Genomic DNA, 14,077 nt, shown 5'->3' on the forward strand with positions numbered 1-14,077 from the left:
TAATAATCACCACTTTCGTCTATTTATATGATTATCTATAAATGAAATGATTATAAAAACCCCTCAATTAAATAATTTTATCCATGAAAACACAGCGGCTTGTGGCATCAGTGTCGGTCGTCTCCCAAATGCCCCACGCCAGCTCATCTTACACTGCATTATTAAAATAATTAAAAATAAATTCTCCGCAGTTGGAGCGCCGTCGCTTTCCATCCAAACCTCCGCTGGCTTTTAATCTGCATCTCAACACCGACAGCCGATCGCTGAGAAAGGTTTCGGAGCTCACATTAGTCTCGCTTTCCCCCTCTCCAGCTGGGCAACATAAAGCAAGAGCTGAGGTAGATCTCGCTTTCCCGTTGAGCAATCGAATCAAATGATTGTTTCTTCTGTTTGTGATTTGATGAAGCAGTTCAGCTGCGAGTTGTTTATCCGGATTTCGTTTTCTCAGGTTTTCATTCTGAAGGTTGGAGGGCTGCTATCGATTTTGCTAGATTGAATGCAGTTTCAATAGAAGCTATGCGTCAGTGAATCACTCACATAACAAGATCGGTCAAGAAACTACCAGATCTGATGGCGGTTGAGGGGGAAACGAGGGTTGGTATCTATATCAGACAATTGTTTTACTGTTTCTTGTCTATTGTTGCAATATTTGCGTTACTGATGTGATTGATTTTGATTGGGATGAAGATGCATGCTAAGCATGAGAACGGGCAAGTATGCCAGATCTGCGGGGATGGTGTGGGAAACACGGTGGAGGGAGATGTTTTTGTGGCTTGTGACGTTTGTGGATTCCCGGTTTGCAGGCCGTGCTATGACTATGAGAGGAAGCACGGGAACCAGTGCTGTCCTCAATGCAAGACTAAGTATAAAAGGCATAAAGGTTCGGTTCTTACTCGCATGTTGTTGATTTTCTTGATGTCATCATTGGTTGTTGTTTCTCAATGCATTTTCTTGATGGACGGGCTTGTAGTCTGTAATGATTTTTTTGGTTTTGTTGAAAATTTAGGGAGTCCGCCTATCCACGGTGAGGAAGCGGATGAAGTAGATGCTGATGATGCTAGCGATTTTGATTATCCGTCAGGCAATCAGGATCAGAAGGGTGCTGACAAGATGATTGGTTGGCATATGAACTATGAGAAAAGCAGAAATCATGGACTTCCGAAGTATGACAGTGGGGAGATCCCTCGGAACAACATCCCTATGCTCACTCATAGTCGGAGCCAAGAGGTATTCGAAAAATTTATATTGATACACAGATCTGTGAATGTCCTGATGGGATGATATTGGACTCTGTTTGATATTTTCATTTAAGTAATTTAAAGATGATATTTCTATATTTATATAATCAATTTTGTGTTCAGCTATCTGGGGAACTGCCAGGAGCATCACCAGATCATATGATGTCTCCGAGTGATGTTGGCAAGCGTGTGCATTCTCTTCCTTACGTGAACCATTCCCGTGCGGTTTCCATTCACTTATTTTAGTTTTTACCTGTTTGATCAATGCAATTTCTTCCATCTATTACAGTTTTGTGCATATTTTAATTTCAATTTTTGAATGAATTCCTTGATCAGCCAATCCCTCGAGGGAATTCTCTGGTGGGTTTGGAAATGTTGCATGGAAAGAGAGAGTTGATGGATGGAAAATGAAGCAAGATAAAAATGCACCTCCAGTGGCCACAAACGTCACTAGCACCGCTCGCCATGCTCCATCTGAGGGCAGGGCTGTTACAGATATTGACGCTGCAACTGATTACAACATGGAAGATGCTTTATTGTGAGTTTATTAATTTTTAAATCTTGGCCTGCATTTTTTTTTTCAATCTACTGGCTCAATTTTAGTAAGCTTCTTACATGAACTGCTTGTTTTCAGTTGTATGTTTTTAATAGTTAAATTTCAGTTAAATGATAATTTTCTCCTACCTTGTTACATTGATGACGTTGAATCTTCAATTTGTAATATAGTTCTTGCTTTAGTCCATTGCACCCATGCTTAGTAGTTGCATGTGCTATTCTGTTGATGTACTGTAAAATTTCAATGTTTGTTTTTCTTGATTATTCATAAAATTTATACATTTGCATTTTGATAGTATAATTTTTTAAACATCATAGGAACATTGCTGATTATATCACGACATATTTCTATGTGTTCGAATAATGTTTAACAATGACCTATACGAATAATGTTTAACATTAAACCTTTGATATGTTTAACAATGACCTATTCGAGAGCAACCTTTGAACAAGTGGTACCAGCCCATTCTCTTTGAGAGAAAATGATGAGTTTAAAGTAGCTAGGAATATTTCTTCATTGAAAGAATAACACGCAAAATGGCTCAAGATTTTCTACTCTAAGAAAATCCTGGTGTGTATTATGTATGCTCCCAGAGTTATAGTTACACCATTAAATCTATTGTGCCTAGGTGAGGCTGAAAAGATTTTTAAAATGTAAAAGAAGATGCTAATTTTAATTTGATTTGCAAGAAAGAATTTGACCACTACGACAGATCCTGTACCAATTTTTTTAGATGAATGTAGAAGTGTGCTATAATTACTACACAATCAATGAGCCTGGGACATGTAAGCAAAGTTTGTAGAAATTGCTCCAACTCATAGAAATATACAACAACAACAACAAAGCCTTAAACCCACTACGTGGGGTCGGCTAAATGAATCAATTTTCTCGTTTGGGTCCTATTTAGTGTCATATTTTCATTTAGTTCTAATAAATTAAGATCACTTTTTATACAATAAGCCCAAGTCTTCCTTCCTAGGTCTACCTCTGCCTTTCTTAGGTTGCTCTCTTATAGATCATTTTTAAACTTATCAAAGGTTTAATGCTCTCCTTTTCATGGATTGGTCAACTTTATCTGTTAAACCAAAATTATCTGGTTGTCATTTATATTTCATATTTTAGTTTACAGTAGGGATTTATATTTCAGTTTCTTTTGATTTACTATAATTTTTGTAGTATTTAGGATTTAACCTAGTTTTTCCTTATATATTATTTACTTTATGCATTTTTATATGGCTCCCATATAACGGTGCTCAACTTTTGTACGAATTTTTAAGGGGCATTTACATGCAGACGATACAATTCTTATGTATTTACTCATCTTACACCTACCTTTCATATTTACATGTATGTCACTCAAATCTTTTGTTACCTTTTTAAAAGTTAAATACGCATTTTCATGCATATATTTATGACAACAAGGTGTTGTAAATGTATATATTAAATTTTGGGTGTTAGATATGTAAATTCATAAAAATTGTGTCATATTTATGTAAATTTCCTAAATTTTAATGGTTAAAGGTCTTCTTCTCATGATAAACTTGTGTGATGCAGTAATGATGAAACCCGGCAGCCTCTTTCAAGGAAAGTTTCTATTCCATCTTCCAGGATAAACCCATACAGGATGGTCATCGCTTTGCGACTTGTTATCCTTTGTATTTTCCTGCACTATCGTATCACAAATCCTGTGCGCAATGCTTATGCTTTGTGGTTACTGTCAGTGATATGTGAGATCTGGTTTGCAATGTCCTGGATTCTGGATCAGTTCCCCAAGTGGTTTCCTGTAAACCGAGAAACATACCTTGATAGACTAGCTATAAGGTACCTTGAGCTTTTACTCTTCATGTATTAGAGTGACTGCAACTTTTCTACAATTTTATTTATTAGATAAATGCCTATCAACATCCCAAATCTTCTTGTCTGTGACAGGTATGACAGAGAAGGTGAACCATCTCAGTTGGCGGCTGTGGACATATTTGTCAGCACTGTGGATCCTTTGAAGGAACCACCCCTAGTCACTGCCAATACCGTACTGTCTATTCTCGCTGTGGATTACCCTGTGGATAAGGTATCATGTTATGTCTCTGACGATGGAGCTGCTATGTTGACATTTGAAGCCCTCTCAGAAACTTCAGAATTTGCAAGAAAGTGGGTTCCTTTCTGTAAGAAATACAGTATTGAACCTCGGGCACCAGAGTGGTACTTTGCCAAGAAGATCGACTACCTCAAAGATAAGGTTCAGCCTTCATTTGTCAAGGATCGTCGAGCAATGAAGGTATGAGACCTAGATTATTAAACATGGGTGAATCATAGGCTCAGTTGGAATTTTAGTATTTTACCAGTGCTTTTTATATGATGCAGAGAGAATATGAAGAGTTTAAAGTTCGTGTTAATGGCCTTGTGGCCAAAGCACAGAAGATTCCTGAAGAAGGATGGATCATGCAAGATGGCACACCTTGGCCTGGAAATAACACGAGAGATCATCCTGGAATGATTCAGGTAGATCATTTCAGAATCTGGTTATATATAATGCCCGTATGGGAGAAAAGAACTTTTAATCATTTTACAGCTTTTTCTTGTGGATAAACACTGTTCCTATATATTGAGAGTTCTTGTTCGTCTGAAATGCTCTAGAATAATGGAAGTTTATGCAGGGCGGAACCAATAACTCTGTTGAAGGGGGTTATAAAAAGGATTTATATATAAATATTTCAAGATATTTCCCTTCACACTCCATCAATACATAAAGTGACCGGATTCACAAACAACTTATAATTTACACGAGAACTATTATTTTAATTCATACATAGCACAAAACTATAGCATCATCTGTATCAAATATCCCTCAGAAAAATCAAGCAATTATTTCATAGGACATAACACATCAGTTTCTTTTTTTACTGTATAATCGAGTAAAACAATAATTATTGCTTATTAAAACAAATAAAGCATCTTAAACTCGAATATGGAATACTCAAAACAATAGAAGAATCTGTGGGCTCTCAAAATTAACGACCGCTCCTTATGGAAATCCCTGCATTTGTTTTATTTTTGTTTTGAGAGTTATCTTTAAAGGACCAAATTTTCAAAAGCAGATGAGATAAAGATTTCGCTCTCATTCAACAATGACTTTTTGATAATGGAGTTTGAGGTTTCCCATAAGCACAAATCCCTATGGTTAATTACTCATCCCGATAACGAGATAACACTTTCGATTAAAGCTAGCATTAAAAATTGAAAATTGAATATATAATAGCAGCAAACATATAATATTTTAAATTATAAAACACATCACTTGGAGCTTAAAGCAAATAGTGGGGTAATAAAGACGAAACACGATCAAGCTCTTATTGTTATGTCATCCTGGGTTGTCGTGGTCTCTGCTCTACATAGTTAGGGGAGGTAGTCGACCCAACATTACAAAATGATTCTTATTAGCAACCATTAGTTGCGCTGTGCAAGAGATTCTTGTAGATTCACAATGCAAGAGATCATTGTAGATTATTAGTTAACATAAATCTTTATGTCAATCAATTTAATCCTTGTAATTCACAACGCAAAGGATAGAAAGTCGTTGTGGTATATATGGGTTGCGGCCTTGATCGTAATATAATTGTGTAATTTGGTTGTAACTATCCAGTCCGAGAGTTCTGGTCGTAACCACTACTTTGTGGTGTCATTTAATGGCAGAATCACACTTATAAAGGACTTGGGTCATGTCTTTACCGACATGCAATTATTTTGATTGTGAATATATTAATACACTTAAAATGATATTAGCTCTTTGTGAGCTGAAGTCAATCAGAAATTTATCACCCTTGACAAACTGTTGTGGAGGGTGGATATATTTTGTTTTTAGTTTTAAGTGATTGAATTGTAACTTGAACATTTAGTTGGTTACTTTAAAAATTTTAATTTAATAGATTGGTCTCTCCGGTTGAAATTTTCAGTCAACACGGCCATCATCTGAGTATTGAACATTTTAAAACTTTTATATTTGAAGGAGATATTTAGTTTTGCTAATTTAAGCTTTTCAAAGTAAGTCCTATCAACTTCTATTTTTACGGATATGAGGATCAGACTACGTGATTTAGACTTATAAATTCTTATTTCAGGATTTGAACATTTATTAAAGTTTATTAGGTTTGTCAACTTCAGTCATTATAAGGAGGATGATTGAATTAGTCTGATGAGACTTACAATTTTATTGTATAGATAAGACAATCCGATTAGCTCATGCAACATTCTCGAACATCGTATTTAAATATTTAATATTTTGGTTGAAGCAAATGCATATTGGTTTTGAAACTGTGTTATAGAAAGTTTTGAGATTACACATGATTGACCATAAATATTTTAAAATATTTATAACTTGAGAGTGTTCAACTTGTTATTCATATACTTTAAAAGCTCTTGTATTAATTTCAAAATCTTGGATTTGACTTTAAGAAAATCTTGAATGTTAACTTTACACATCATTTAGAAATTGGAATAGTTGAAGCAAGTGTTATGATTTTTGGGTTAATACTTTCATTTTGAGCTTTAAGAGCGATTGTATGTTATTCACTATAGATGTATTGCGAATCTGATGACAGGATTTTAAAATTTTAGAAAACTTCATATTTAAATTATTTTTCGTTCCCTAGGAGTTTAAATCTGAAAAAATTAAATTTAAAATATTTTTCAAATTTATGAACTTTAATTTTAAAATTCAAATTTAAATATTTTAAGCACTGAAATTTTATATTTTAGCAACCCTTAACTCTAAAATTTTTAAATGCCTAAATATTCAAAAGCCCAGGACCCCGACATTTGAAACCCTAAGTGTCTAAATTTTAAAAGCTCGAGTTTCTCAATCATTTTAAAATTCAAAATGAGTCACATTTTATTTGATTTTATAAATTGAAGATTTCAGATTACAAGTCTAAATCACTAAAACTTTTGGCATCTTTTTGGCGTCAACCCCTGTTAGGGGGTGTGGGAGAATGCTAACATTCCCAGCTATCTCAAAATAATCGTTGGTCAGTGTTGTAAGACAGTGCGGTCAGAGAGCACAGACAACGTTTAACTCTCTATCTCAAAAGATGCGATGAGCCTTCAAATACATGTAGAAAACGTGAGGTTATAAATTAAGATCCCCATTTCGACAGTCTCCCGGCGTCAACCCTTGGTAGGGGGTAGGAAATAGTGTCAACTGTCTTAGCTATCTCAAAAGAATCACTGTGGTCATGGAGCAAAATCATGGTTTTCAATACGTGGTCTCAAAAGACGTAATTGGGAAGCAAACATGTGAGTTTAAACTATGTGACGGGTCTTTAGTGTACCTACATGAAGGGTTATATTCCAAACAAATAACTCTTAATTCTTCAAACGAGTTTGTGATTTTTCCGCCAAATGGGTACTCTGCTCTCATTGAATGAGGTTTTTAAAATTTTTCAGTTGTCCCAAAATTATTTCTGCAAGAAAGCATGAAACCCTGATTTTAAAAATAATCTTCATAGAAGTTCATTTTCCCCGCCTGATGGTTACTGAATGGAGTTTTTTAAAAATAATTCTATTGCCCGAATATTATACCTTTTCTAGTGAGACAATGATATTCACGGCGATTGAGCCTTTAAATTTCCCATCACCATCTCCTGTTATGCTTTGCACAATTTCCTGTGACAAAGATGGTGTAAAGTTTAACAATATCTACTTTGCCCTGGAACCATCATTTAAGTAATACTGAACAGTACGAGGTTAGGTATTAGGATTTTATTTATTTATTTATTTTAATTTCTTCTCTTTTTTAATTCAGTTTTAAGGTTAGTAGAATCTGCTTGTGCATTTGCTGTGCGGAAATTAATTTCAAATGACAAAATATAGACTTTCACCCAATCAAATGGAATTAAGTGATTTGCAATTATGTAATTTTAATAATAATTTTTAAATGAGTTCAAGGAAATTTCATAATAAATATAACAATGAAAAGGATAATAATATAATTTTCCTGTACTTAATTGGAAGTAATAATATTTGGAAACAAGCTTATTTTTTTAATCCTGATTTCTTCCTCTTGGTCCAATTGCTCTAAGTCCGAGTGGGCTTTATGCTTCTGTCCTCCACATGAATATATACAAGAATGGTGGCGGTGACAAAGAACCCCACTGGTTGAGGTGCTGATTGCGTGTAGAGAAGAAAGGCCAAGATGTGCAGCTTGTTGTGGCTTTGGAAACCAAAATACGGCAACCCCGTTGCCTTTGGTGCGTCCGTCCAAGCGAAGTCCAGCGAGAGAGAGGAGCTGCTGAAGTTTTATTTTGAATTAAACTGCCCTTCCAGTTCCCGATCTGTCTGCCCTTGGGTTTATGGAAAAGCAGAATGCTAGTGATTAGGATTAAATTTTCGTGGTTAAGAAAGTTTGTATATATTGATATGCACGATTCATTTTGCATGCCTTAGCTATTTGTCGTTGACCAATGCTTCATACATATTTTACCATGTCATTGACCTCGGGTTATCTGCGCACATAATTTTTTTGACAAATTTTTGTGTTATGCTAGAAAAGTACATGCAATATTGAAGTAAGGAAGATTTACATACATACGATGCAATTCGTATGTATGTACATATCTAACACCTAAAATTAATTTTTTACATACATCTAACCTTACAAATGAATGAAAAAGTGTATTTCAATTCTTAAAAGTTAAAATGATTGTTTTTAGATGTAATATGAAAGATCTGGGTTCTATAAATATGAAATGTAAAGTTTTGGTGTTAGATACCTAAGTACATATGATATAGGTTGTATGAAAGATTTGGGTGGTATAAATGTAAAAGGTAAAGTTGAGTTGTTAGATATTTAAATATATAGGAATTAGGTCATATATATGTAAATTCCCCTAAATGTTATGTATGCATAAACTGGACTTATACTCCTGTATGTTTGGTCATTTCAGGTGTTCTTAGGCCACAGTGGAGGACTCGATAGCGAAGGCAACGAGCTGCCTCGATTGGTCTATGTTTCCCGTGAAAAGCGTCCTGGTTTCCAACATCACAAAAAAGCTGGTGCTATGAATGCACTGGTAGGTAAACAAACTCGGCAATGTGTATTATTTTTGTATTTGGAATTTTCAAACTTACATGTTTTGATTTTTTAGTTACAAAATTTCAGTTACTTCACAACTTCTCTGCAGGTACGTGTGTCTGCAGTCCTTACCAATGGGTCTTTTCTGTTAAATCTTGACTGTGATCACTACATAAATAATAGCAAGGCGTTGAGAGAAGCTATGTGTTTTCTCATGGACCCCAACCTCGGAAGGTCCGTTTGTTATGTGCAATTTCCGCAAAGATTTGATGGCATTGATAAGCACGATCGTTATGCCAATCGCAATACAGTGTTTTTTGATGTGAGTAGCACTCTCCCATGTGAATTCTTGACCTCTTAATGATCTTTTATTTGTTAAGGTGTATTGAGTACGAGAGATTGAACTTTTGATTGGTTTACTAGCATTTTCCATTAATATCTTTGAATGATGCTTCCTTATTACCTTTTAAATGCTGGACACCATTGGATATATTTGTCTGATCATATTTTTCATGTACTATTTAACGCAATCCATGGAAAATTTTTCTGCGGTGTTGTAATTTGAGTTTCAATGATGAAATGTTTATTTGCTTGTTTTCAGTGAGGATTTTGATTGAGTGAAGCTCCATGGAATCATCAAATTTGACGGACAATTTAATTTGCAGCATTAAAATGGATTATTTTCCCAATTCCGTGAATTTCAAATGTTTTAATACTTGTATAATTGTGTCATCAGTTGTTCTTTTTCATTTTGAGTTGTTTAAACATAGACAAAATTTTCTTTATTGTGATAGAAAGCAGAGTAAGAGAAAACAAAGGCAGGTGACCATCCAACGAAAGGAATGATAACAATTGATCAATTAAATGACAGTGGGAATGGAAACCTTAAGTTTTGGAGGCCTTGTATATTGTGGAATATTAGATAATCACATACGAGAAGATGAAAGTAAAACTGATCAACTAAACTTTTGGGCATTGTAACATTGCATGAATGCATTCTTTATTTAAATGTAGTAATTATTTAATTAAAATCTGAAATCATACTATATCTAGTATGCTTCTTTCTAACCATTTTCTTGTTATGCTTTGGTAGATTAATTTAAGAGGCCTCGATGGGATTCAAGGACCGGTTTACGTTGGCACTGGTTGTGTCTTCAATAGAACTGCATTGTATGGGTATGAACCTCCAGTGAAAAACAAGTCTAAAAACAGTGGCTTTTTCTCTTTATGTTGTGGTGGCTCTCGTAAGAAAAATTCAAAGTCTAAGAAGAAGAGTTCTGACAATAAGAAGCAAAACAAGCACGTTGATAATACTGTACCTATATTCAACCTGGAGGATATAGAAGAAGGTGTTGAAGGTAACGCATATATATATATATATATATATATATATATATATTGTTTCATCTGTTCTTAAAATCCTCGTAAAATGTTATATTGATTCAAGTATTGATTTTCTTAAGATCAAACAATTTGAGTTTGTTCTAGATTTATATTTGAAGTTAAATAGTTTTCTGATGCTAATTCTATTAGAACATATACCTTTTTTCCGAATGTTTTGACATTTTACAGCTACTTATGAGATAAACGTGATGAATTGGTTATTATTTTGCAAACACTATGGCCTTCTTATTTAGAAGTTACAATTCTTATTCTTTTCCCAATGAGGAGAAGGCTTAAACTGAAATCGTTTATAACTGAATATTGGTGTAAGCTCAAATATGATTACTTCGGTATTGCTTTTATTTTCTGCTTTCCCCGATCATCTAATTGTCTCTTAATATTTCTTATTGGAATGACTACTTTTGATGATAATGTTAACTAAAAACATGCAATAATTAACTAAATTTGAACAGGCCGTCGTTATCCTGCCCATAAAAATTAATTAAGAGAAACAATAATCCAAAGTTTTAATAACTTGCTAACAAAATGAGAAGAGTTAGGGCTGATGCCTACATTCAGTTCTCATTTGAAACATTGATTGCTTTTCCGGTCATTTGTAGTTTTGCTCCTATCAACAATATGTGGATATGATGGACTTGCTTAATAAACTTTTTTATTTCCTTTTGTGCTGTTAGTAATAGCTTTTTTGCTTTAAAATTTCTAATGCTTACATTAGATGATCCTCCCAGCTTTATCTGCTTTGTATCCTGCAAGAAAACTCAGGTGACATCTCCTGTTAAGTCTAAGCCTTGCTCGTTGTCGCTCTTTAAAATACAGGTGCTGGATTTGATGACGAGAAATCACTTCTCATGTCACAAATGAGTTTGGAGAAAAGATTTGGCCAGTCATCTGTCTTTGTTGCTTCAACTCTAATGGAGCATGGTGGTGTTCCTCAGTCCGCAACTCCTGAGTCATTATTGAAAGAAGCTATTCATGTCATCAGCTGTGGCTATGAGGATAAGACAGACTGGGGAAGTGAGGTAAGGATGCAATTTTAATTTTGCTTGCTATTTGTAATTGCAATTTCAGTTCTTTTATGTTGAAACGTCCAATTTTCACACTGCTGAACCATTTTCTCCTTTAGAATCGATGTGTGGGAAATTGCGGTGGTAGAGTAGCAAATTATTGTGTTAGCGTTGTATAAGAATCTAACAAACTTTTAGACAAAAAGTAAGCAATTAGTAGCTACATCATAAGTTTTTTTGTGGAAAACTCAGAAAGGGAAAAAACCACGAGGTCTTGCTTAGCTGAAACATTCTTATGAATTGGTGATTATAGGTACAACCCCTTGTCCCATAGGAGGAAATGGGTTATATAGTTTTTTTGGTTACGTCTATGTGTAGTAATACTTGTTGCCCCGTGGTAGAGAGTTGGTTGCAGCGGTGATAAGAGGTTGCGGTGCTGGCAACAAGAGGTGGCGGCGTCGGCGACCAAATTAGGAAGAGGCAAAGGCGGTCGGAGGCTGCGACAACTAGAAGTGCCTACTTTGGCAACCAGAGTCGGCGGTGACTGGAGTCGGCGGCAACAATCGGAGGTGATGACGACATCTAGAGGTAGCGGTGGTGACGGAGGCGGCAACTACGGACAGAGGATGTGGCGGCATAGGCGACGACGACCAGAGGAGGTGGTAGAGACCGCAGGCGGCGACAACGACCGAACTTAGCCGGAGGTTGCTGGGGGGGGCAGGTGAACCGCGCGGCGGCGCGCGCGGCGGGGGGGGGGCGATCTGTAGCAACTTTGACCGTTGACGTCAGCAATATGAAGCGGTGACGACCTGAGGCTGTGGCGACCGGAGGCGGCGCCAGCAACTGGAGTTGGTAAAATTTACGGTGTAGGATGCACTTCTACAGGTTCTGGACTTAGTCCAGGTTGTTGTTAATGAAGGAATCTGACCACGGTTGAAATCGCAGCTTCTGGCCTCGACCTCCTATGGCCGCTCCCGTTGCAACCTCCGAACGCCGCCTCTTTCAGCTGACATCGACACCACTTTCGACCATCGCCACCACTTACGACCATTGTTGCCTTCGCCGCCGCCTCTTTCGACTGCCGCTACCTTCTGCCTTCTGTCGCTACTTCCAACCGCCGCCTCTACTTCCAGCCGCCGACTTGTGTTGTTGTCGCCGCTCGATCCCTACCACGGGACAACAAGTTCCTCTACTCACAGTCGTTGTAACCCGAAAAACTATGTAACCCCTTCCCACCCATGAGACAAGGGTTTGTATCTATAATAACCAACTCATAGTGGAATATTTCAACTGGGCAATACCTAAGTTTTTCTTGTAAAGACGTCTGGTGTACCTATAACTTATAGTGGAATATTTCAATTGGGCAAGACCCAGATTTTTCATGTAATTACGTTTGGTGTTGTTATTGGTTGCTTACTTCTATCTGAGTGTGTGTTGGATTCTCATATAATGCTAAGACAATATTTTGCTAACTACTCTACCCCCACAAATTTCCTCGCACGAATCAAAATGTATTCTCATTCTTATTAGCTACAGAGAAATTCATTGTGTTATCAAAACATATTTTCAGCATGAATAACTTCTTGTATTTGCTTACGAGCTACCATGATGCAGGAAGGCGTAGGATTAGGTTATTTCAAATGCAACTAATATAATGGTTAGTATGCTTTCATGTGAATTAATATTATTTGTTTATGGATCATATATTATTAATTAATTTAAAGACTTAACTTTCTTTAAATGAAAATGGGAAATGGTGGAGTTTAAAATCAGTTGATTGTGAAATTGAAAATATTTGAAATTTTCAATTTCGACTTGGGAATAAACAAAATCAGTTAGCACAAGAACTAATTTATTCAAATTTAGATTTTCAACGCCACTTTTCATCCGCTACACGAAGCTAAACTACTGAATTCTGCATGTAACAATAGAAAAAAAACATCAAATGTCCAAGGTGGTTGCACCTGAGTTGTGATTTATGTCCATATTCTAAGTAGGCTAGCTACAATAAGAAATTAGCGATTCTTGAGTTGATTTTCTCCTGTATTATATATTTAATCAAAGGCCTTCATGTTGATTATGTTAATAACTTATTATCATGGATTGGAATCGCATGCTTCCATTTTTTTTTGTTAGCCAACTAATTATATTGTTATGTGTGCCTTTAGATTGGCTGGATTTATGGATCTGTCACAGAAGATATTCTTACTGGATTCAAAATGCATGCTCGTGGATGGCGCTCGATTTATTGCATGCCTGAGCTCCCTGCTTTCAAGGGATCCGCACCTATTAACCTTTCAGACCGTCTGAATCAAGTTCTTCGGTGGGCCCTGGGATCAGTTGAGATTCTCTTTAGTCGACACTGTCCTATATGGTATGGTTACGGTGGCCGGCTCAAATATCTCGAGAGATTTGCATACATTAACACCACAATTTACCCTCTTACCTCAATCCCACTTCTCCTGTACTGTACATTACCTGCTGTCTGTTTACTCACTGGAAAATTCATCATCCCTCAGGTATTTATCAAAAAGCCCGTCTTTTTATTTTATTTTATTTATTTATCAATGATATTCTTTTTGGGGCATTTACATGCTTGCCACAAAATTCTTATGTATTTACATGTAACAAATCTAACACCTAAACTTTACATTTTTACATTTGTAACACCCAAAATTTTCATATCACATAAAAATACCACTATTTTAAATTTTGAAAAGCCAAATACACCTTTTCATGGGCAGTTAAGGTGGCATATATAAGTAAAAATTGAAGTATAGATGCTAGGCATGTAAATGCATAGGAATTG

The 14,077-nt window shown here is 35.9% G+C and overlaps 1 protein-coding gene across 1 annotated transcript; it reads left to right on the forward strand.

The window, feature by feature from the left end:
* Window positions 1–200: 200 nt before the first annotated feature.
* LOC110018542 (probable cellulose synthase A catalytic subunit 2 [UDP-forming]) lies at window positions 201–13,787 on the forward strand (the record flags this gene model as incomplete). The annotated part of the gene is given in 14 exon segments (XM_020715883.1): window positions 201–338; window positions 449–594; window positions 688–880; window positions 1,007–1,227; window positions 1,362–1,458; window positions 1,575–1,776; window positions 3,349–3,615; window positions 3,724–4,069; window positions 4,156–4,293; window positions 8,733–8,858; window positions 8,970–9,182; window positions 9,954–10,218; window positions 11,081–11,283; window positions 13,437–13,787. Coding segments are annotated over 13 exon segments (2,646 nt in total), but the record flags the coding sequence as incomplete, so codon positions are not given.
* Window positions 13,788–14,077: the final 290 nt, after the last annotated feature.

Source organism: Phalaenopsis equestris, unplaced genomic scaffold, assembly GCF_001263595.1.
Source record: "Phalaenopsis equestris unplaced genomic scaffold, ASM126359v1 Scaffold000024, whole genome shotgun sequence".
In the NCBI taxonomy this organism is placed as follows: Eukaryota; Viridiplantae; Streptophyta; class Magnoliopsida; order Asparagales; family Orchidaceae; genus Phalaenopsis; species Phalaenopsis equestris.